The sequence below is a fragment of the Tachyglossus aculeatus genome, chromosome X5, assembly GCF_015852505.1.
Source record: "Tachyglossus aculeatus isolate mTacAcu1 chromosome X5, mTacAcu1.pri, whole genome shotgun sequence".
Lineage (NCBI taxonomy): Eukaryota > Metazoa > Chordata > Mammalia > Monotremata > Tachyglossidae > Tachyglossus > Tachyglossus aculeatus.
This window is the reverse complement of record NC_052097.1, coordinates 6270483-6294392: the sequence shown is the minus strand read 5'-3', so window position 1 is coordinate 6294392 and position 23910 is coordinate 6270483. Positions and strand designations below refer to the sequence as shown.

Here is a 23910-nt window from a genome sequence, read left to right as displayed (position 1 = left end):
AATCCTAGGTGAGGATCAATGATTTTCTAAATAAGCTCCATTCCAGTCATGTGCATTTCGATTCCTAGCCAGAAGGAAAGCAAGGCTTTCATTTTTCCTAAATTAATCAAAATGTCATAAAGGCACAGGCTAATGATTTTCAACATCCGTTTGGCCACAGGAGTGTGAGCATTCCAGACAGGAAGCTGAGGCAATGAGTGACTAAAACTCAGACCACAGCATATCTTTTTTTTTTCCTTTTACTAAATGAGAGAATTTTGACCTCTAGACAGACAGTCTAGACTGTTAGCTCTTGGTGGACGGGGATCGTGTCTTATGAACTCTCTTTGTACTGCATTTTCCTGAGCCCTTCATACAGAGCCCTAAGCACAAGTGCTCAATAAATAATAATAATAATAATAATAATAATAACAATAATGGCATTTGTTAAGCACTTACTATGTGCCTGGCACTGTACTAAGCCCAGGAGGGTAGATAAAAGCAAACCAGATTGGACATAGTCCCTGTACCATGTGGGGCTTACAGTCTCAATCCCCATTTGACAGATGAGGTAACTGAGGCCCAGAGAAGTGAAGTGACTTGCCCAAGGTCACACAGCGGACAAGTGGTGGAGCCGGAATGAGAACTCATGACCTTCTGACTCCCAGGCTCTATCCACTAGGCTGTACTGCTTCTCAATAAATACCACTGACTGATTGCTTGATTGGCCATAAATCAATTTGCCTCCCCAAATCCCAGAATTTTAATTTAGTTTCCCCCATCTCCTTGGGTTTAGCTGAGGTTAGGCCTGAGACAGAGCAAGGAGACCACATAAATTTGAATTAAGTTGGCGACCACCCCTTACAGAAATAATATTCTTAAATCTAGGCTGGGATTGTCTGGATTTCTTTCCTAGCTCCTAGACCCTCAGAAAACCTGTCTTTAAAAGCAAGTCACTTGCTTTTGTGAATTATGCACCTGATTACCAAAGGCCTCAAAAACCATGGAAGATGTCACCAGAATTAGAGGGGTGACCCGGAGCCTGTTACTACAACAGCAAGCCTTTACATGGCTTAGTACACTCAATTCTCCTAAAGCAAGGCCTTGTTTCCCACGAGTCAAGAAAACTTGCACTCTAATTCCTGTGCCTCAGTTGACATTATGGGAAGGCACAAAGCTCTTTCTTCCGACATCACAGTATAGGAAAAACATCTCTGATTCCTCGATAACCTTACTAGGCAAAATGGGTACAAAAAGCAGACATTCTGGCAAAATCGGGTGGAATGCGCACAGTTAGAAGCGTCATTTTTCAATACATGCCCTCCAAAACTATAGATCTTTCTCTTGTTCTCCAGTGAAAGAGTAGGTACTGGCCGTAAGAAGAAAAAAAATTACCTATGGCAAACGTTTGACTTTAAAAGAAGGTTACATTTACTTAGCCCAAACAGAAAGAACGGTCCAGCTGTGTCACAGCATGACACAGGTATTTCCATTTTGCTAACTGAAAGCTTTCGTTTCCAAGGAAGAGAATAAGCTGAATCTGGAGCCAAAACATTTCATTAAAAGCCAGTTGCAGAGTAAGCAGGTGATGCAAACCTCTTCATTCTCGCCAACATGTTCTACAGAAGGGCAGTTTTACACAGAAGTGTTACACACTACTCGGATGAAAACATTCTTTTACAAGAAGACTGGTTTACAATGTTAAATGGAAGTTATAACCTAATTTTGCCCTTGTGCCAAAAGCAAGTATATATTTACAAAGTGTTCCAATGTAATAAACTTGGCAGTGGCAAGGGAAAGAGACAAAATAAACACAGTGCGGAAAACAACATATAAGACCCACTAGATTTACAGGGGCTCTATTTGCACCAATTCAGATTTACAAGAAGTTGGGCTGGCAGTGAGGACAAATGAAATTCACAGGGTATCAGACCGGTGGGGGAAATCAATTGATCAATGACATTTATTGAGTGCTTCAGGGCACCCTACTACGTGCTTGGCAAAGTACAACACAACAGAGTTGGTAGAAGAGCATAGTTAGGAGCTTGCAGTCTTCAAAGCTCGTTGTGGGCAGGGAATGTGTCTGTTTATTGTTGTACTGTAATAATAATAATAATGGCATTTATTAAGCGCTATGTGCAAAGCACTGTTCTAAGCGCTGGGGAGGTTACAAGGCAATCAGGTTGTCCCACAGGGGGCTCACAGTCTTAATAATCCCCATTTTACAGATGAGGTAACAGGCACAGAGAAGTTAAGTGACTTGCCCAAAGTCACACAGCTGACAATAATAATAATAATAATAATGTTGGTATTTGTTAAGCACTTACTATGTGCAAAGCACCATTCTAAGCGCTGGGGAGGTTACAAGGACAACTGGCAGAGCCGGAATTTGAACCCATGACCTCTGACTCCGAAGCCCATGCTCTTTCCACTGAGCCACGCTTCTCCTCTAGCACAATGCTCTGTAAACAATAAGTGCTCAATAAATACATTTGAATGAATGGAGAGACACAATGTAAAGGGATACAGGAGAAAGGGAAGCCTTAGACTGAAGTGGGCAGCAAAGTTCAGAGATGCAGGACTCAAAGGATTTGAGAGTCGTGATTCCTGCAGGCTTAGGGCTACTTGAAACATAAGCCACGCTGCAGCAGCATGGTGCAAATGAATAGAGCCCAGGCCTGGGAATCAGAAGGTCATGGGTTCTAATCCCTTGTCGGCTGGGTGGTCTGGGTGGTCTCTGGGCCTCAGTTACCTCATGTGTAAAATGGGACTGTGAGCCTCGTGTGGGATAGGGCCTGTGTCCAACTCAGTTTGTTTGTATCCACCCAGAGCTTAGTAGAGTGTCTGACACATAGTAAGCACTTAACAAATGCCATAATTATTATTATTATAGCACACTTCATCTAGAGCTAAACTCAGGTTAGGGGTAGCTGATCTGCTTCTGACAAGCTATACAGACAACAATTTCCGGTTAAGAAAACTCCAAGAATCAGAGAGCGGCAACATCCCCCAACTTGAGTTCATTTCCTGAATTCTGTTTCAAGAAATGACACCTCTCACATACAAATCAAAGATGTTCTTCCCAGAATGAATCTTCTTCGGGCTGAAATGGAACATTATTACTGCTCTACAGCAGCTAATCGCTCTTAACGATAAATCAAAACAAGTCACACACTTGTCCGTTCCTCATCTGAGACCTGGAAACAGCATCCTGTCACAGAAATCCCTCCTCTGGGATGAAAGGCAGCTGGCAACTGGTAAAAGCCAAGAGGAGCAGGAATTTAGGACAAGGACATGGATAGGAAACTGCATCTCTTTGAGGGGTGCCACCTGCTGTGTGACCTTGGGCAAATCGCTTCACTTCTCTGTGCCTCAGTTACTTCATCTGTAAAATGGGGATTGAGGCCATGAGCCCCATGTGGGACAGGGACTGTGCCCAGCCCGATTTACTTGTATCCACCCCAGAGCTTAGTTCAGTGCCTGGCACATAGTAAGCGCTTAACAAATCCCATAATTATTAATATTATTATTATTGCAAACAGAACACTTTCGATCCTGCAAGGTAAAAAGCTTTCCTTTCGTGACACTAGCCCCGCCTCCAAAGCCCTCCAGAGTATGGACATGCAATAAACAATAAATGCCCAAATGACTATGTGGTAAGGGCTGGGAAGGGTCAGGTGGAGGGTAGATTCAAGCTTATCAGATCAGCCTGTCCCACCCAGGGCCAGTCATCTATCTTATCCCCACTTAAAGGAAACCGAGGACAGAGACATGCCCAAGGTCATACGGCAAGGACTAGAACCCAGGTCTCTTGGCTCCCTGTTCCGAGTTTTTTTTTTTGTTTTCCACATGGCCACACTGCCTCCTATTTGGAGAGAGGATACAATCAACAAGCAGCATGGCCTAGCATGGCCTGGGAGTCCTGAGTCCTTACCATCATCTTTCAAGCACCCGATCACCTTGCCCCCTCCTACCTCGCCACTCTCCTACTACAACCCACTACACACACTTCGCTCCTCTAATGCTAACCCTTCACTGCACCTCGATCTCATCTTTCTCACCCGACTTCTTGCCCACATCCTGCCTCTGACCTGATCACCCTTCCTCTTCGTATCTGACAGACAATGACTCTCCCACCTTTCAAAGCCTTACTGAAGGCACACCTTCTCCAAGAGGCCTTTCCTGGTTAGACCTCCATTCCTTTTCTTCCACTCCCTTCCGTGTCACCTTCTCCATCCCCCCATCTTCCCTCCTTCCCTTCCCCACAGCACCTGTATATATGTATATACGTTTGTACATATTTGTTACTCTATTTATTTATTTTACTTGTACATATCTATTCTATTTATTTTATTTTGTTAGTATGTTTGGGTTTGTTCTCTGTCTCCCCCTTTTAGACTGTGAGCCCACTGTTGGGTAGGGACTGTCTCTATATGTTGCCAACTTGTACTTCCCAAGCGCTTAGTACAGTGCTCTGCACACAGTAAGCGCTCAATAAATACGATTGATGATGATGATGATGACTTGCTCCCTTTATTCAATCCCCCCTCCGAGCCCCATAGCACTTATGTACATAACCGTAATTCACTTATTCTAATGTCTGTCTCTCCCTTTAGACTGTAAACTCACTGTGGGCCGGAAAGGTGTCTTATATTGTTATACTGTACTCTCCTAAGCGCTCAGTAAAGTGCTCAGCAGACGGTAAGCTCAAAATTAATACAATTGATTGACTGATCAGAAGACCAGGGTTCTAACCCTAGCTCTGCCACTTGGAGAAGGGTGTGGTTTAGTGGCAAGAGCACAGCCTTGGGAGTCAGAGGATGTGGGTTCTAATCCTAGCTCTGCTACTTTGCTGTGTGACCTTGGTCAAGCCACTTAACTTCTCTGTGCCTCAGTTATCTCATCTGTGAAATGGGGATTAAGGCTGTGAGCCCCACATGGGACAACCTGATTACTCTGTATCTACCCCAGTGCTTAGAACAGTGCTTGGCACATAGTAAGCGCTTAACAAATACCATAATTGTTGATTAATTATTATTGTGTGCCGTGTGACCTTTGACAGGTCACTTAGCTTCTCTGGGACTCAGTTACCTCATCTGTAAAATGGGAACTAAGGCCCACGTGGGACATGGACTGTGTCCAACCTGATTATCTTGTATCTACCCTAGCTCTCAGTACAGTGCCTGGCACATAATAAGCACTTAAACACCATTAAAAAAAACAAACCACCAAGACTATGCTGGTTACAAAATGGCTCCATTGTACTTTTGTCCTTGGGCACCATTTACAGCAATACTATGAGGCTTATCAGTTTAATATCTGATACGTCCTCTAACCGAGGACAACATATTATATTTATTTATTTTACTTGTACATATCTATTCTATTCATTTTATTTTGTTAATATGTTTGGTTTTGTTCTCTGTCTCCCCCTTCTAGACTGTGAGCCCACTGTTGGGTAGAGACTGCCTCCATATGTTGCCAACTTGTACTTCCCAAGCGCTTAGTACAGTGCTCTGCACACAGTAAGCGCTCAATATGATTGATTGATTGATTGAGGCTGCTCTCCCAGAGAAGACTTTGCCTTTTTTTATTCTAAGTGCAGCAGAAGGAGTGAAAGGTAGTATCTGCCTGGCACCTGAATGTTCAGTCTGTACTCTTGACAGAGGTCAAGACATAATGAAATGTTCTAACAGAACGTTCGCCATAAAGTAATCATCTTAAATGTTTACTGAGTGCACGGCACGCTACCCACTGCTCCTTAATTTGGAAATGTGGGGGGGGGGGGGACAGGGAGGGGGACACGGGAGAATGGGAGGGGGAAAGATGAGTGAGGAACCCCAGAGAGAGGTAAAGGACAATGAAGTGATGTTTCTTAAGCGAGATCCAAGCTCATCATCCGAACACCTAAAAATGGCAACACATCATTTGTGAGTCAGTCTTTTGTGTTGGGGAACAAAGTTATGGCTTCCGCCTGTGAGTCACAAGAGCCAGCTTATGCCTACTAAAACGCCAAAGGAAAACAAGGTTGGTTGAGTGGCTTTCCCGTTACTGAGAATTCTACCACGGCCAGCCACAGCTCCTCAGCTTACGAAGACAGAAGAAATGCCTTCCCGAATCATTGCTCCGTCGACCCCCGAAAAGCACACCCAACAGCTACCTTGATGGTTTTGACGGACCCTAAAAAACAGTCCTCTAAGTGGAAACTTCGCTTTGGCAAAATTGCCTGGCAATACTTCCAAAGAGATAAAGCCAGAATCATTTGGGGTGGGTGGAGGTGAAGGCAGTAGTCACTGGAAATACCCCCTTACTATTCCCCAGCTCAAAACAGATGCTATTTTTAAAAGTCTGGAAACAGGTGTTTTGTTTGGGTTTTATGGAATTTGTTAATCACTTACTATGTGCCAGGAACTGTACTTAGTACTGGGGTAGATACAAGTCAATCAGGTTAGACCCAGTCCCTGTCCCATATGAGGCTCACGGTTTTAACCCCCATTTTGCAGATGAGGGAACTGAGGCATTAGAACTTGGGTCGTTCTGTTTCCCAGGTCTGTGCTTCTCACTTCTCCAGAAGTGAGTTGGTCAGACAAAAAGCAAAGAAAATGACAGCAGAAAAAAAACCTGCCAGTGGTTTAGTTGAGGGACTGCTGACAACGGGATTCTGGGTAGCTCTCCGCAATCAGGCGGCCTGCTGGAGTGCTGGCATTGCAGGCCAGTCGCTCACCCTCAGACAGACCAGCTCGCCACAACTGCTGCACTGCCCCTGCACGACGCTCAAGGCATCTGAGCAGATTAAGCAGTGTGGCTCAGTGGAAAGAGCTGGCTTTGGAGTCAGAGGTCATGGGTTCAAATCCTGGCTCTGCCAATAGTCAGCTGTGTGACTTTGGGCCAGTTACTTCACTTCTCTGGGCCTGTTACCTCATCTGGAAAATGGGGATTAAGACTGTGAGCCCCCCGTGGAACAACCTGATCACCTTGTAACCTCCCCAGTGCTTAGAACAGTGCTTTGCACATAGTAAGCACTTAATAAATGCCATTATTATTATTAAGCTTAGAGACAAAAGAGCAGCACCTCAGAAGCCAACCCCAAGTTCAGACTTTCAGACCCTCAAATGTCCTAACTCTCTGTCCTCTCTCGTTCATATTTACCTCACTGTTGAGTGATTACAGTGGGGGAAAGCCAAATGAGGGATAAAAATTCCTCAGGCCTGATCTACAGGGAAGAGAAGGTGGGTTCAATTAGCCTCTGGAGCCATTCCCTGGGACTTCTCTGGTCGGTTACCTGCTTGGCAGTTTGAGGCCAGAGTGAACTGAGGAACCACGAGGGGCAAGGAATTGACCACCACTTTCCACCACAACAGCCAAATGCCCCCAATCGTGGGAGGCTTGGCTACACCACCCCCATCCCTGGGGCTCAGAACGTGGTGTTTGTGGAGACTTAGGTCTCCTAGCAGGAACCCCACCTCATTTTTACAATCAGATTGAACAGTTTACTGCTTACCGTTTTGTGGCTCACTAATGAAAACCCTTGCAAAACAGGAATAAACATCACTTCCTGAGTTTTTCAAAACTTTTTTTAAATGGTATTTGTTAAGGGCTTACAATGTGCCAATCAATCATATTTATTGCATTTTTACTGAGTGCAGTGTACTGTACTAAGCACTCGGGAGAGTACACTATAACTAAGTTGATACACATGTTTCTGGCTCACAAGGAGATTACAGCCTAGAGGAGCTTACAGTTCACACTGTCAGGCACTGTAACTAAGCGGTGGGGCAGATACAAGGTAATCAGGTTGGGCACAGTCCCTGTCCCACACAGGCCTCAGTCTTAATCCCCATTTACAGATGAGGTAACTGAGGCACAGAAGTGAAGTGACTTGCCCGAGGTCACACAGAAGGCAAATAGTGAAACAGGAATTACAACTCAGACCTCCTGAACCCCAAGTCTGTGCTCTTGCCACTAGGCCAGGCTGCTTCTCTCTTTCTACTAGAGGGTCTGGCTTTTAAAGTCCCTGATTTAAAAACACCTTGCTCTATACCTAAATCTTTGTACTTGGAGGAGTCTCCCAATTCCAAATTTCAATAGGGTATGCCTCTTGGACTGGTTCTGATCATATTTACCTTTGAACAAGGAGAGCAGGAGCAAATAATTGGCTGGAAATGATTCCTCAACTTTTCCTCACAATCTGCCTTTTCACTTGAGAGCTAAAAAAGTGTTTAGTAATTAAGTGTACCTGAGCAGCAAAACTAGCTGTCCTTCACCCCAAGAGGACTGTCGTGTCATGCCTCCAATATAAATTCCACATTTCTCACTTTGAGAAGGTCACGAGGTAAGAGCTCATTTTCTGCCTTTCTAAACCCAGGAACACTCGGAAGAAAACCTTTTTAAAATGCAAAACCTTAAAAAATTAAAAGTGATGCACCTCACAGTCTGTGCATAAAGAAAAATATAAGCCAGAGCACTGGGCACTGCCTTCTTGGCTCCATCTCCTCTGGAAGAGCTCTTTCTTGGGAAGTGTGTGGCGACAGCACTATTTCTGACGCTTCATCCTTTGTGAAAACATCAAACAGCGGGAGCAAACCATAAAGCCGGAGGGCCTAAGGCCCTCTCACAAATTCTTCTGCCAGTTTGGGGAACTGATTAAGTGCAGAACAGAGGACCAAATCTCGCTGTGAAAATAAGAGGTGGTTGTACTAATAATAGCATGTGGATTGATAGGATTTCTATATTAGCAAACTGCTTACCATGTATGGTCATTCCTCACAGCAAGCTGAAGTAGCTCAGGCTGGATAGCCCCAAGAGCAGAAGGCCAGAGCAGACCCCAGACTGACCAGGGACCCTTCTGTCAACTCTTGATGCCCTGGACAGCCCTTTTCAATTCAGTCATTTCAACCAAACATGGAATTTTCATAGTATTTCTTCCCTTGTAACATTGCTGCACCAGAATTATTAAAAAGCCTGGGCAGTACAAGCCCCCCTTCCCGGTTTAGTCCACATAAGGCAGAGAGCCTCAACAAGCCATTGGTACTACTTTGGCATAAGGCCAGCATGGATATGGACTCTGATTTTTTTTTTTTTTTTAAAAAAGGGACTTTCCCCATATTGTGTGAAATTGGTTAAAAGCCAGGAGGAGAGAAGAGTGCAATGAAGGAAAGAGTGCAATGAACACAGAGAGACTTGGATTCCAGTCCCAAGGGACTCAATATTCACTCAGAGTGGGTCTGGACAAGTGACTTGAATTTAAAAAAATAATAATAATCCCCCTGCTGCTCAGTTTCACCATCTGTAAAATGGGGACAGTAATACCTTAGGATAGACTAAGATAATCAGATGTAAAAACCCAGGAATAAATGGCCATATAAATACATGGAGGTAGTTCTATTCCTCAATAGAACCTTCATTATTTTACCAACTACTGCAAGCATTTACCGTTATTTTTCTTCATATTTAATCACAGCTGGTCACCAGAAGCTTCTCTGCTTCTTAAGCACCGTTAAATACTAATCCAAACAACAATAAAAAACAGCCTTCTTCTTCTGTGCCTTGTTGCAAAGAATACTTTTGGCTTGGGGAAAATGCTCTTCTTCCTGTTACCAAGATCTGTAACTATTATGTCTTTAATGACAATCAGGGAATACTTAGCTCAGCTTCTTTTGATGTACATAATTGTGAAGGGCCACAGAATATTATTAACTACAACTACATTCTGGGAGAAACCAACTAAAGAAAATTAGTTTAGTTCATCACTTTCAGCTCCTGGCATTTAAGCCTGAGAAATGCTTTCTTTATAGAGCGGTGGAGGAAGAAGGGAGAGCTTTGCCTTCCCTATACTTCCTCTGGGGATCCTGAATTCTCTTCAATATGAAAACTCTGAAAATTCAGGACCAGAATGGATAAATTAACACCCCCCCTCACCAAAAAAATTGCCTATATGGCATTACAGCCAGAAAAGAAATCCCATTTAAAAAAAATTAGAGACACACAAATTAAGATTCTTTTACACACAGGGGTTCCATCGGGGGCACTATATTCTCACTTTAGAGTTGGGACATACTTGTTCTGGAATTGGGAGAGATGAAGTCATTATACTTCCCAACATTTCGCAAGAACATTCTCTAAAAGATGGATCCAGTTTAGGGCAAAAAGCAGAAATTGAGTAAAATACTAGGATTCTTGTCTATTCAGAACTATTCCTAGCCTGCCAAATTAATCCAGAGACATGAGTGAGAGCTTTCTCATCTTGATGTTACAGAAAGTATTTCTAGACAAGCATGCTGGTTTGCCTAGAATATCTTCCCAAACCTCAAACTATTATCTGAAACGATTCCAGACTCCTGACTGCAAGTGACCTTTTTGATGTGTTCTTCGCAGCAGTACCATTCCATATGCTTTGTGCCTCTGCTATAGAAACTCAGCTTGGGTTCGAAAAAGGGAACATACAACGTATGTTAAATTTCATATGTGGTTGGCAAGTGATAGTTGCAAATAGCATTCGGTGAGCCTTACCTTGAATTATTAAAGTAATGGACAGGCATTCAAGTTAATAAGCTATCAGCCTAGGTAGATGAAAACCTAAACCCAAACCAAGACCCTTCATACTTTCTCCACCAAATACTCCTCACTTTCTACCTTGAGGAAAAAAAAATCCAAGTGTAATAAATACAACTAAATCCTAACTGCAGTTCAGTTGCCCTTTTCCTTTCCAAAGTTAAACTGCAGTTCATAACCTTGCACTTCACAGTATTGTGCAATGCATAATTGGCTTTTAACATCAATTCAGTTTATACCACAAACTGTCAGACCTAGATAGCAAGTTCTCACATAAACCTACGAATTTAAAAACCATCATGCCACTGTGAATCTTCCACCAGCCTTTCTCCCAAGCACAGCCTCTCCACTGCCCTTAAGATAAAGAACCCCCCTTCTGAATTAACACATTGGGTAAAGTCCAGGGTTGTGGGGGTGAGGGAGGTGGTCACAAAGCTGCCCTGCCAGCTTCTATTGACTGATACTTTACAAACTATTCTGTTTGGGTTCCCTCTGCCATCTTCACCATCCCCCCCAAGAAATCCCCCCAAGAAATCCAATCCACTCAACAGTTCAGCTAATGACTCAGTGACTGACTAAAAGAAAACTGTTCTGTACAGAGGCAGAATTTCCATCACAGCCAAGGATGAGACCAAGGAAATCTGAATGAAGGACTCAGGGAGCAGGCAAATACAGAGCTCAGCACCGCGGGAAGTCCAGTATGCGACCAATGTCCCAATCTTCATTCAGCTGCGCTCAACGTCTGTCCAAACCTCCTAAACTGCTACCAAATCCCTACCTGGAGGAGTAAATATTCAGAAATGGATCTAGACTAAGCCCACCAGGGCCTTCGCAATCAATCATATTCACTGAATCTTACTGGGTGCAGAGCACTGTACTGTTTGGGAGAGTCCAATGGAACAGGTTCCCTGCCCATGACAAGTTTACAGTCTAGAGGACGAGTTCTCCTGAGCTGTAAAGCCTTGGCTTTAGTGCAGGAAACCACAAAATGTCTCCCATGGGCTTGAGCCCTTGTCCTTGTTTGGTTCGGTTACGGAGGAGGGGAGCTCACCTCACAGGCAAACCTGGTCCGACAGACATGCAACTCCTCCAACCTTCCCAAGGACCAAGACAACTGCAGCACAAACTCGGTGATTTAAACGCCCCGGGGCTTAGTTCCAGGTTGCAAGGACAAGTTTTGAGGCCAGGGCTGAGGTTTAGTCAGGATCCTCTGCTGGGGGAAACGTGGAGATGGAGATGCAGACCGACAAAACCTTCTAGGGAAGAAATGACAAACCATACGCATCTTTTTCCTCAAATACGCATGGTTTAACGGGCTTTTGCTCCACATGTTCATGCACAACAAGGAACAGACAGAAAATTATGTTCAATATGGGAAGAACATCTACTGACTCCTTGCTTCACTAATCTTTTAACTGTTCTTTCTCCCATTTTTCATTCTGGTCTCTCTGAAGCCCCCAAGACCAAGTATCCCCCCTCTCTCACGGAAAACACTGCACCAAATTCGGAGCGAGGTATTTTTTTTTTTTTCCTTCTTCTAAGATGTATCGGGTAAAACAGGGAGGGAACACTTTAACTTCTTCTAGTCATCCTGGCTCGATAAGTCACAGTGCCTGCCAGAAAGAAGTCCGTTGAGTTTCCACCGAAGCCCGGTGCGGTTACCATTTGGAGGGAAAAAAAAAAAAAAGCAACCCTCCAACCCATGCACAGAACCATATGAATTTCCGACTAGTTTCTACTTTTCTGTTGTTATCATGGTAAAAACCGCAACCGCCTCAAACTACGCCCCTTGTCCAAAAAAAAATTGCAACTACAACAAAAAAAAAGAAAACAGAACAGAAACTAAATCATGGGAAGGGAAGGCTGCAGCGTCGTACAAATAGCAATCCCTTGACAGCAACTGCAGCTAATTAGTCTCTCTTTCTCCCCTCTCCATAACCCCCCGTGCTTTCCCAAGCTCTGCCGCACAGGCGGGCGGTCCCGTTCCCCCCTCAAATCTCCTCTTAGGGGGGCATAAAATTCGGATTCGCCCAAGGAAAACCAGCAAAATCCCGTCTGGCCTGGGGCTCCCGAACAGGACGGAGAAAGAGGGGCAAAGCACAGAAAGACCTGGCCCACCCTCCAGCGCTTAGAACAGTGCTTGGCACATAGTAAACGCTTAGCCAATACTATCCTTATTATTATTTGGGGAGATGGGGCTGGGGAGGGAGAGAGATTTGAGTTGACGGCAACTTGGATTTGCCCCCTAGGATCATTCCCGTCCCCTTCCACATTCCAGCTTCGCGACACCAACCGGGAATGGGCTGCGCACTCCCTACGTGAGTGCTTAGCACATAGTAAGCGCTTAACAAATGCCATCATTATTATTACTAAATATGCGGGAATTTCGTCCGGGACTCCTGGGACCCCCACTTTCCCCCTCCCCAACGGGGAGCAGTGGGATCCGAGAGGGCAGGGACAAAAGGGTTTAGACAAGCACCGTGGCTCAGTGGCAAGGGCCCGGGTTTGGGAGTCGGAGGTCACGGGTTCTAATCCCGACTCCGCCACATGTCTGCTGTGTGACCTTGGGCAAGTCACTTCACTTCTCTGAGCCTCAGTTACCGCATCTGGAAAATGGGGATGAAGACTGTGAGCCCCACACGGGACAACCTGATCACCTTGTATCCCCGCCCCCCGCGCTTAGCACAGTGCTTCGCACATAATAAGCGCTTAACATGCCATCATTATTATTAGAACCTAATCAACTCGTATCCCCCCCCGCGCTTAGAACAGTGCTTCGCACATGGTAAGCGCTTAACAAATGCCATCATTATTATTAGAACCTGATCACCTCGTATCCCCCCAGCACTTAGAACAGTGCTTCCACATAGTAAACGCTTAACAAATACCATAATTATTATTATAACAACCTGATCACCTTGTATCCCCCCAGCGCTTAGAACACTGCTTCGCACATAGTAAGTGCTTAACAAATACCATCATCATTATTATTAGAACCTAATCACCTTGTATCCCCCCAGCGCTTAGAACAGTGCTTCGCACACAGCGCTTAACAAATACCATCATTATTATTATTAGAACAACTTTATCACCATGTATCCCCCAGCGCTTAAAACAGTGCTTCGCACATAGTAAGCGCTTAACAAATGCCATCATTAGTATTAGAACCTGATCACCTCGAATCCCCCCAGGGCTTAGAACAGTGCTTCGCACATAGTAAGCGCTTAAATACCATCATTATTATTAGAACAACAGGATCACCTTGTATAGCCCCAGCGCTTAGAACAGTGCTTCGCACATAGTAAGCGTTTAACAAATACCATCATTATTATTATTAGAGCAACCTGATCACCTTGTATCCCCCCAGCGCTTAAAACAGTGCTTCGCTCATAGTAAGCGCTGAACAGATGCCATCATTATCAGAACAGTGCTCCATTCATTCAATCGTATTTATTGAACGCTTACTGTGTACAGAGCACTGTACTAAGCGCTTGGGAAGAACAAGTCCGACGGTCCCTAACCAACAGTGTTTTGTTGTGAGCGCTGAACAAATGTCGTTAAAAAGGGTGGGGGCTCCCTCGACCCCCTCCCAAATATTTCATCCCCTCCCCCAATCAATCAATCAAACTTATTGAGCGCTTACTGTGTGCAGAGCACTGTACTAAGCGCTTGGGAAGTACAAGCTGGCAACATATAGAGACAGTCCCTACCCAACAGTGTTTTGTTGAGAGCGCTGAACAAATATCATTAAAAAGGGTGGGGGCTCCCTCGGCCCCCTCCCATATATTTCATCCCCTCCCCCAATCAATCAATCGCATTTATTGAGCGCTTACTGTGTGCAGAGCACTGTACTAAGCGCTTGGGAAGTACAAGCTGGCAACATATAGAGGCAGTCCCTACCCAACAGTGGGCTCACAGTCTAAAAGGGGGAGACAGACAACAAAACCACACGTACTAACAAAATAAAATGAATAGAATAGATATGTACAAGTAAAATAAAGAGTAATAAATATGTACAAACATATATACAGGCCCCAGGGGGAGAAAATAAGAAAGTTTATTGGACTCACCTGGACTGGGCAAATGGTGTAATAAATATGTACAAACATATATACATACATACAGGCCCCAGGGGGAGAAAATAAGAAAGTTTATTGGACTCACCTGGACTGGGCAGCCATCGTTAAGTTTCAAAAAAAATGATTGCCTACAGACCCCCCGGCCCCGGGGCCGAAACTTCCTTCCCCATTGGGCGGGTGGTTGTGGCCCCCCGAAACTCGTGCCGGCCGCCCCCGCCGCGACCACTACGTGCCTCCGGTCCCCGTGCCCAACTTCCTGCGGTCAGCCTGCGGCGGCTCGGCTGTCGGCCGTCCGGACAGACATCCGGGCACTCGGGGGGCCCCCGGAGCGCTCGCTACATAGCCCAGCGGAGCCGGGAGCAGCGAACCCGGGCCGGCGGGCGAGTGGGCGAGCGGGCGGGCGAGTGGGCGAGCGGCCGGTCCTGCTGCAGCCGCAGCAGCAGCAGCGGCGGCCTGGACCATCAGGAAAAGCGGGGGAGGACGGGACAGCAACAGCGCCCTCTCTGGCCGCCGCTGCCGCTCCAGTTGCCCCCCCCCCCAATGAAGTAGTTTGGTACAGTCCGCCTCCCTTAAATGGATATTTGAGCTCCGCCAGGGCAAGGATTCCGGACGCTAAAACGGGAACGGCGCAGGCGCAAAGCGCTGGTGAGCAACAGCGCGGCCTAGCGGACAGAGCGGGGGCCTCGGCGGTCGCAAGGACTTGCGTTCTAATACTAAGAATCATCATGATGGCATTTGTTAAGCGCTTACTATGTGCGAAGCACTGTTGTAGACTGGGAGCCCGCTGTTGGGTAGGGGCTGTCTCTATGTGTTGCCGACTTGTACTTCCCAAGCGCTTAGTATAGTGCTCTGCACACAGTAAGCGCTCAATAAATACAACTGATTGATTCTAAATGCTGGGGGAGATACAAGGTGATCAACCTGTCCCACGTGGGGCTCACTGTCTTAATCCCCATTTTACAGATGAGGTAACTGAGGCACAGAGAAGTTAAGTCAATCAATCAGCCGTATTTATTGAGCGCCTACTGTGTGCAGAGCACTGTACTAAGCGCTTGGAAAGTACAAGTCGGCAACATCTAGAGACGGTCCCTACCCAACAGCGGGCTCACAGTCCAGAAGCGGGAGACGGACGACGAAACAGAACACGTAGACAGGTGTCAAAACCTGCTTAGAGAAGCAGTGTGGCTCAGTGGAAAGAGCCCGGGCTTTGGAGTCAGAGGTCGTGGGTTCAAATCCCGGCTCCGCTAATTGTCAGCTGTGTGACTTTGGGCAAGTCACTTCACTGGGCCTCATCTGAAAAATGGGGATTAAGACTGCGAGCCCCCCGTGGGACAATCTGATCACCTTGTGACCTCCCCAGCACTTTGGACAGTGCTTTGCACATAGTAAAAGTGCTAAATAAATGCTATCATCATTATTATTATTAAAACATGTAGACAGGTGTACCTTCACATACCATTTCTTTTTTGAAAATGCGAGTCATTTCACTGAAGCTCTTGCAAGGACTTTAGGATGGAAGTTTGTTCTGGCTTTTCAGTAAGAATGACCAGAATCAGCATTTTTTTTAAAAAAATGTAAGGCCCTCTGTATGGAGGGCAAGGTCCTAGGCGCTTGGGAAACAATTTGCCCAAAGTCACACAGTTGACAAGTGGTGGAGCTGGGATTAGAACCCATGACCTTTGACTCCCAAGCCCAGGCTCTTTTCACTGAGCCATGCTACTTTGTGCAAAGCACTTTTCAAAGCGCTGGGGGAGATACAAGGTGATCAGGCTGTCCCACATGGGGCTCAGTCTTAATCCCCATTTTACAGATGAAGCCACTGAGGCCCTGAGAAGTTAAGTGACTTGCTCAAAGTCACACAGCTGACAAGTGGCGGAGCCGGGATTAATAATGATGGCATTTGTTAAATTTACTAAGTGCCAAGCACTGTTCTAAGCACTGGGGTAGATACATGGTAATCATGTTGTTCCATGTGGGACTCCCAATCTTAATCCCCATTTTACAGATGAGGTAACTGAGGCACAGAGAAGTTAAGTGACTTGCCCAAAGTCACACAGTTGACAAGTGGCGGAGCAGGTATTAGAACCCATGACCTCTGACTCCCAAACCCGGGCTCTTTTCACTGAGCCATGCTGCTTTGTGTGAAGCACTGTTTTAAGTGCTGGGGGAGATACAAGGTGATCAGGTTGTCCCACCCGGGGCCCCCAGTCTTCATCCCCATTTTACAGATGAGGTCACTGAGGCCCAGAGAAATTAAGTGACTTGCCCAAAGTCACACAGCTGACAAGTGGCGGAGCTGGGATTAATAATGATGGCATTTGTTAAATTTACTATGTGCCAAGCACTGTTCTAAGTGCTGGGGTAGACACATGGTAATCATGTTGTCCCACATGGGGCTCAGTATTAATCCCCATTTGACAGATGAGGTAACTGAGGCCCAGAGAAGTGAAGTGATTTGCCCAAAGTCACACATCTGATGAGTGGCGGAGCTGGAATTAGAACCAGTGACATCTGTCTCCCAAGATGGTGCTCTTTCCACTGAGCCACGCCACTTCTCTAATCCCACCCCACCGCCACTTGTCTGCTGTGTGACCTTGGGCAAGTCACTTCACTTCTCTGGGCCTCAATTACCTCAACTGTAAAATGGGACATGGACATGATTATCTTGTACCTGCCCAGGACTTAGTACAGTTCATCTTAGAGAAGCACCGTGGCTCTGTGGGAAGAGCCCGGGCTTGGGAGTCAGAGGTCATGGGTTCTCCACCACTTGTCAACTGTGTGACTTTGGGCAAGTCACTTAACTTCTCTGTACCTCAGTTACCTCATCTGTAAAATGGGGATTAAAAGTGTGAGCCCCACATGGGACAACTGGACTACCTTGTACCCCCCCCCCCCCCCCCCCAGAGCTTAGAACAGTGCTTGGCACATAGTAAGCATTTAACAAAAGCCATTATTATTATTACAGTGCTTGGCACAAAGTAAGTGCATAACAAATATCTTAAAAAAAATTCATTCATTCAATCGTATTTATTGAGTACTCACTGTGTGCAGAGCACTGTACTAAGCACTTGAGAAGTACATTTCGGCAACATATAGAGACACTCCCTACTCAAACGTGGGAGGGGTGAAGAGTGCCAGCTGGGGACTAGAGGGTGAAAAGAGCAAGATGTATGATGGGGAGGGAGAGCAATGTATACAGTGCTAAGCGCTTAGTACAGTGCTCTGCACACAGTAAGCCTCAATAAATACGACTGAATGAATGTATAGCAGTATCCATTACCCATTGTGCTTATTTCCTCCTGAAATTTTATTTGTGCCCTAGGTTGTTCACAAGTTAGCTGGGGTTTTTTAATGAACTTCTTCATTCTCTCAAAACTAAGTCTAAAACATGATTTTTCTTCCAGTTTCTTCTGTAATAGGAGAAAGTCTTTTCCTGACCTTCCTGTACTCGCGAAAATAAACAGTCTTGATTTTGATTAGTAAATTGGGTGTGGTGAGTTGGGTGTGGTGATTAGAGGTGTTTTCTTCTTGTGTACACTGTCAGTTGAAACTTTAAAAATAGAATGTAGCAATTGTTTTACACTTCTGTAAAAGTAAGCCATTGTGGGTGGGGAACATGTCTACCAGCTCTGTTGTGTCATACTCTTCCAAACACTCTGCACCTTGTAAGTTCTTAATAAATACCACTGAGTGAATAATGACTTTTAAGCAAGGTTTGAATGTGGGATACATCTTGGCCCCATATGTGGATGGAGATATTATCCAGAAAAAAAAAATGTGGTTTCTCAGAGGGTTTTTAATGTTAATTTGTGGCTCTTTCCACTACGCCATGTGGCTTCTCAGATTCTCTCAACTTTGACCCCTGGTTCACACTGCTTCTCTGGCCTGGATCTCTCCCTCTCCCCACCAAAATTCGCCATCTCAGCATTCAGCATCTTCTAAACCCCCATGAAATCGCACCCCCTCAGGAAGCCCTCACAGATTAATTCCCATTCCCCATTGTAGCATCCCAGAAGTTACTCTATGGCTTATGTATTCAACCCATCCTCAACACTTGGGTGTATAAGTACATTCTGTTGTACATTCAATTATTCACTCTAATACTTAATCTTAACATTTTGCTCTACTCCCTCTCCACTTCTTATTCTTCCTGCTGCTCCCACTATCTGTACCTCCATCTCTTCCCTTAGATGGTAAGCTTTGTGAGCGGAGCACAGATAATTCCCAAAAGCCTAGTACAGTGCACTGCACTCAATCAATGATATTTACTGCGTGCTTCCTGTGTGCAAATCACTGTACTAAGCACTCGGGAGAGTACAATATTACAGAGTTGGTAAACACGTCCTCTCCCCACAAAGGAAGTTACAGTCTAGAAGGAGACTCAGTAGGTGCTCAATAAGTATCATTACTAATATCACTATTGAGCCTAATTTAATGTTATAAAAATCTTGGCAACTCAAGGAAGGTTGCTGAGAACCAAAGTGGGAACTAAAGTCTACAGAGACAAGCAGAGAGATTTTAAAACCAGCTCTTCAAATGGAGAATGAGCAAGAAGAGAATTAAGTTAGGGCTGATCAGTGGGCTGCAAGGACATTTTAAACGCATTACAAACCTGGTAACACTGCTGATGAGGTTTACCTGGTAGATAAACTAATTCTGACAGTCATAATCTCAGGTAATAATAAAAAGAATGGCATTTATTAAGCATGTTCTTGGTGCTCACCACTAGTACAAGATAATCAGATCAGACATAGTTCCTGCCCTATAAAAGGTTCACAATCCATGAGTCAGGGGGAGAGCAGGTTATAGCACCCCCATTTTACAGAACAGGAAAGAGGCTTAGAGGGGTTAAGTGATTTGCCCAAGGTCATTCAGCAGAGAGGGCTGGGATTCATCAATCAATCATATTTATTGGGAGCAGAGCACTGCACTAATTGCCTGGGAAAGCATACAACAGAGTTGGTAGATACATTCCCTGCCCACAAAGACCTTACAGTCTAGAGGGGGAGAGAGACATTAAAATGAATTACAGATATGTACATAAGTGTTGTGGGGCTGAAATGAATAAAGGGTACAAATACAAGAGCAAAGGTGACACAAAAGGGACAGGGCGTAGGAGAAATGAAGATTTAAGCTTATTCAGTTTACTCCCAATCCCATACAGTTTCCATTAAGGCCACACTGCCTCAAATGGCATTTTAATAATTTTCTACACTAAAGAACCTTGGGATTAGGGCTTTGATACTTATCCCAGCCCCACAATATTTATATAACTATTCATATTTTCTACTATTCCCCCTCTCCCTAATCTACTTTAATGTCTGTTTTCTCCTGTAGACTGAAAGCTCCTTGTTGGCAAGGATCTAATCTATCAACTCTGTTATACTGTACTTTTCCAAATACTTAGTACACTGCTCTGCACATGGTAAGTGCTCCATTTATACCATTGTTTAAGGACAAGTTCACTGATGAATTAGACACTGCCGTACAAGGCATAAACTGATAGTTTTCACTAGACCTCAATTCTGATAAAACTATTGACAAAACAAAAGCCAAAATATAGACAGCAAGCCATATACCTGTAAGGAACTGAAGCATTCTGCCTTTTTCTTTCATGTGGAATGTTCATCTCATTTATCCAGGGGTGGGATACAATGCTACATGGATGCTCAGACCAGCTGGGCAGGGAATGAAGCTACCAACTCCATTATATTGTACTCTCCCAAGTGCTTAGTACAGGGAACACAGCACCCAGCAAATGCTCAATAAATCTCATTGATTGATTTTTTTTACCTACAAAGCAGAAAACTCGAGAGAAGTCAATCCCCACACAGTGGCAAGCCTTGTATTCTTTCATTCAATCATACATAGTGAGCCCTTATTGTGTGTGCAGTACTGTACTAAGCGCTTGGGAAAGTACAATACAACAACACACAGACACATTCCCTGCCCACAATGATCCTACAGTCTAAAGCGGAGAGACAGACATCAGTAATGATACATAAATGATAGACATGTTCATAAATGCTGTGGGAGGGGAACAATAAAGGGTACAAGTCAGGGTGATGCAGAAAGGAGTGGGAGAAGAAGAAAGGTGGGGTCTAATCTGGGAAGGCCTCTTGGAGATGTGCCTTCAATAAGGTGATGGGGGTGGGGAATAAACGTCTGGCGGATTTGAGGAGGGAGGGTGTTGCAGGACATGGGCCAGACAGCAAGGCAGGCGAGAGGTTAGCACTAGAGTATGTGGATTGGGTTGCAGAAGGAGAGTAGTGAGATGAGGTAGGAGTGGGCACTGTGGTGAAGTGCTTTAAAGCCAATGGTGAGGAGTTTTTGTTTGATGCGGAGGTGGATGGGCAACCACTGGAATTTTTTGAGGAGTGGGGTGACGACCTGAACCTTTTCATAGAAAAACGATCCCTGTAAACATCCAACAAGCACAACAAGGGATAGTCTTTTTGAGTGCTTACTGCAAGAGTTAACTGTGGATCCCACATAATTCTCCTTGGTCATAGGAGCTCCTGCAAGTCAATTCCGCCATCAATGGCATCTTCTTTGAACACAGACAATGCCAGATAATCTGAAGTTGTAATTCCAAGATACTGAGAGTGGATCACAGGTTTAAAGGAGGTCCTTGATTACTAACTCATATGTATCTGATACTTTTATAAAATTATTCTACATTCTGTACCCTTACGTTCCTATTGGGAGCAGTGTGTACCCAAAGGATATAAAAAATAGGAGATTCAAATACCCCCCCAGTCTACTAGATTGGTTTCCTAACACATGCAATTTCAAATCATTTTATGGCCTTAACCAAGATTCACTTGCATTTATCAGGGAGATTTATCAGGTGATGATGACCCGCAGCCATTAAGCATTTATGTAACACTTTGCAAAATGAGTTACAATTACACCCCTGGCCTCATTGCTGGGGGAGATGAGGCTGGTCCCATTAATAGCTGAAGTAACTAAGGCTCATAAAGGTCAAGTGCTTTCCATAGGACCTACAGAGAGACCACAAACCAGGACTAAAACCCATATTTTCTGGGTCTTCCACGAGGTTTCTTTCTTTCTTGTCCTAAATAGAATCTCAGTCTATGTTTATTTGTGCAAAAACCATCATTCTTTTAAACCTGGCTATTTAACACACACAAAACCTCATACTGCCCTTTACTAAAGTGAGAGGTGCCATTTAGAGATGCTAAAATCCCAGGGGGTTGAAACTACCCATCTTAACCTTAAACCTAAACTCATCGTTCCACACCTTCCCCCCTCTGTTTCTCCAGACCTCTTCCCTCCAAAGCCCTTCTAAAGAGCCTTCTACTCTCCATGAAGTATTTCCCAATTAAGCCCCAAACCTTGCGAAGCATGCCACCCCAGGGGGCACTTTACCCATTTATGGGCCTCTTTTTCCACTTCTGTGAATCATTTCTATCATTCGCCCACTTTATTTTTCATTCTCCAATTCCCATCTCCCCCATTAGATTGGAAACTCCCCAAAGGCAGGGAAGTAAGCTCCTACTGCAGCACTCAATAAACGCTATTGATGACTATAATATAATGATGGCATTTATTAAGTGTTTACTCTGTGCAAAGCACTGTTCTAAGCACTGGGGAGGTTACAAGGTGATCGGGTTGTCCCACGGTGGGCTCACAGTCTTCATCCCCATTTTACAGATGAGGTCACTGAGGCACAGAGAAGTTAAGTGACTTGCCCAAAGTCACATAGCTGACAAGTGGCGGAGCTGGGATTTGAACCCACGACCTCTGATTCCAAAGCCCGGGCTCTTTCCACTGAGCCAGGCAACTGACTAGGGGAGGGGGGTTACACACTACATAATATGCTGTATGTAGCATGGCCCTGTGGATAGAGCACAGGCCTGGGAATCAGAAGGACCTGGGTTCTAATCCCAGCTTGGCCTCTTGTCTGCTGAGTGACCTTGGACAAGTCCCTTAACTCCTCTATGCGGATGATACCCCAATCTACATCTCCAGCCCGGATCTCTCTCCCTTTCTGTAGGTTCACATTTCCCCTCCTGTCTTCAGGACACCACTACTTGAATGTCCTGCTATCACCTCAGATTCAATATGTCACAAACAGAACTCCTTATCTTTCCACCCAAACCCTGTCCATTCATTCATTCAATCAATCATATTTATTGAGCACTTACTGTGTGCAGAGCACTGTACTAAGCACTTGGGAAGTACAACTTTCCCATCACTGTAGACAGCACCACCATCCTTCCTCTCTCAGACCTCACTACTCTCCTACTCCAACCCAGCCAGGACACTTCACCCCTCTAATGCCAATCTACTTCCTGTACCTCGATCTCATCTATCTCGCCGCAGACCTCTCGCCCCCACCCGTGTCTACATCCTTTCTTTGGTCTGGAACACCCTCTCTTTCGTATCTGACAATTACTTTCCCCACCTCCAAAGCCTTATTCAAAGCACATCTTCTCTAAGAGCCCTTCCCTAAGCACTCATTTACTTTTTTCCCCACTCCCTTTTACTTCACTCTGACTTGCTCCCTTTATTCATCCCCCATCCCAGCCCCACAGCACTTATGTACGTATCCATAATTTATTTATTTAAACTAATGTCTGTCTCCCCCTCTAGGCTGTAAACTCTGTATGGACAGGGAATGTGTCTGTTATATTGTTGTGTTGTACTCTCCCAAGCACCTAGTACAGTGCCCTGCAAACAGTAAGCACTCAAATACAAATGTTTGACTGCTTCTCTGTGTTTCATTTCCCTCATCTATAAAATGGGGGTTAAGACTGTGAGCCCCACTTGGTACAGGTACTGTGTCCAGCCTGATTACCTTGTATCTACCCCCGAGTTTAGTACAGTGTCTGGCACATAGTAAGCACTTAATAAATACAACAATTTTTATTATTACTAAAGGGACTGTGTCCAACCTGATTAGCATGTATCTAACCCAGCGCTTAGTACAGTGCCTGGGACAGAGTAAGGATTTAACAAATATAATTAAAAAATGTAAACACAAACTGCTTTTGTCATGCTGTTAGTATTTTGAAAAGACAACTGGATTGTTTTTCTTCTGAGAGGTAGGAGATTAAAGACAGAGGACAGTGGACAAAAGTGCCTATAGTCTCTGACTCAAGCCAGCTGTGCCAATGCCACTATATCCCTTGTAATAAGCCTTGAAGGTCACTTTCCAATCAATACTAGAGTCCACTCTTAAAATTCTCCAGATGACCCAACCCCAGCAGCACAAGGCCCCTGTTCTCATCCATAAATAATTCCTGAGGTCAATGAGGCCACAACTGTCAAATGA

At 44.8% G+C, this 23910-nt stretch overlaps 1 protein-coding gene across 2 annotated transcripts in view; it reads right to left on the bottom strand.

Moving 5' to 3' along the window:
- AFF1 (AF4/FMR2 family member 1) overlaps positions 1-23910 on the bottom strand; it is a 181968-nt gene that overhangs the window by 125213 nt on the left and 32845 nt on the right. The window contains exon 1 of one of the 2 annotated variants that reach the window (XM_038769105.1): positions 14695-14964. The exons of the other annotated variant lie outside the window; for it this stretch is intronic. Coding sequence (XP_038625033.1) covers positions 14695-14711 — 17 coding nt within the window. The 5' untranslated portion in view covers positions 14712-14964. Of the gene's footprint in view, positions 1-14694; positions 14965-23910 lie in introns of those variants that run through there. 2 annotated transcript variants of the gene reach the window in all.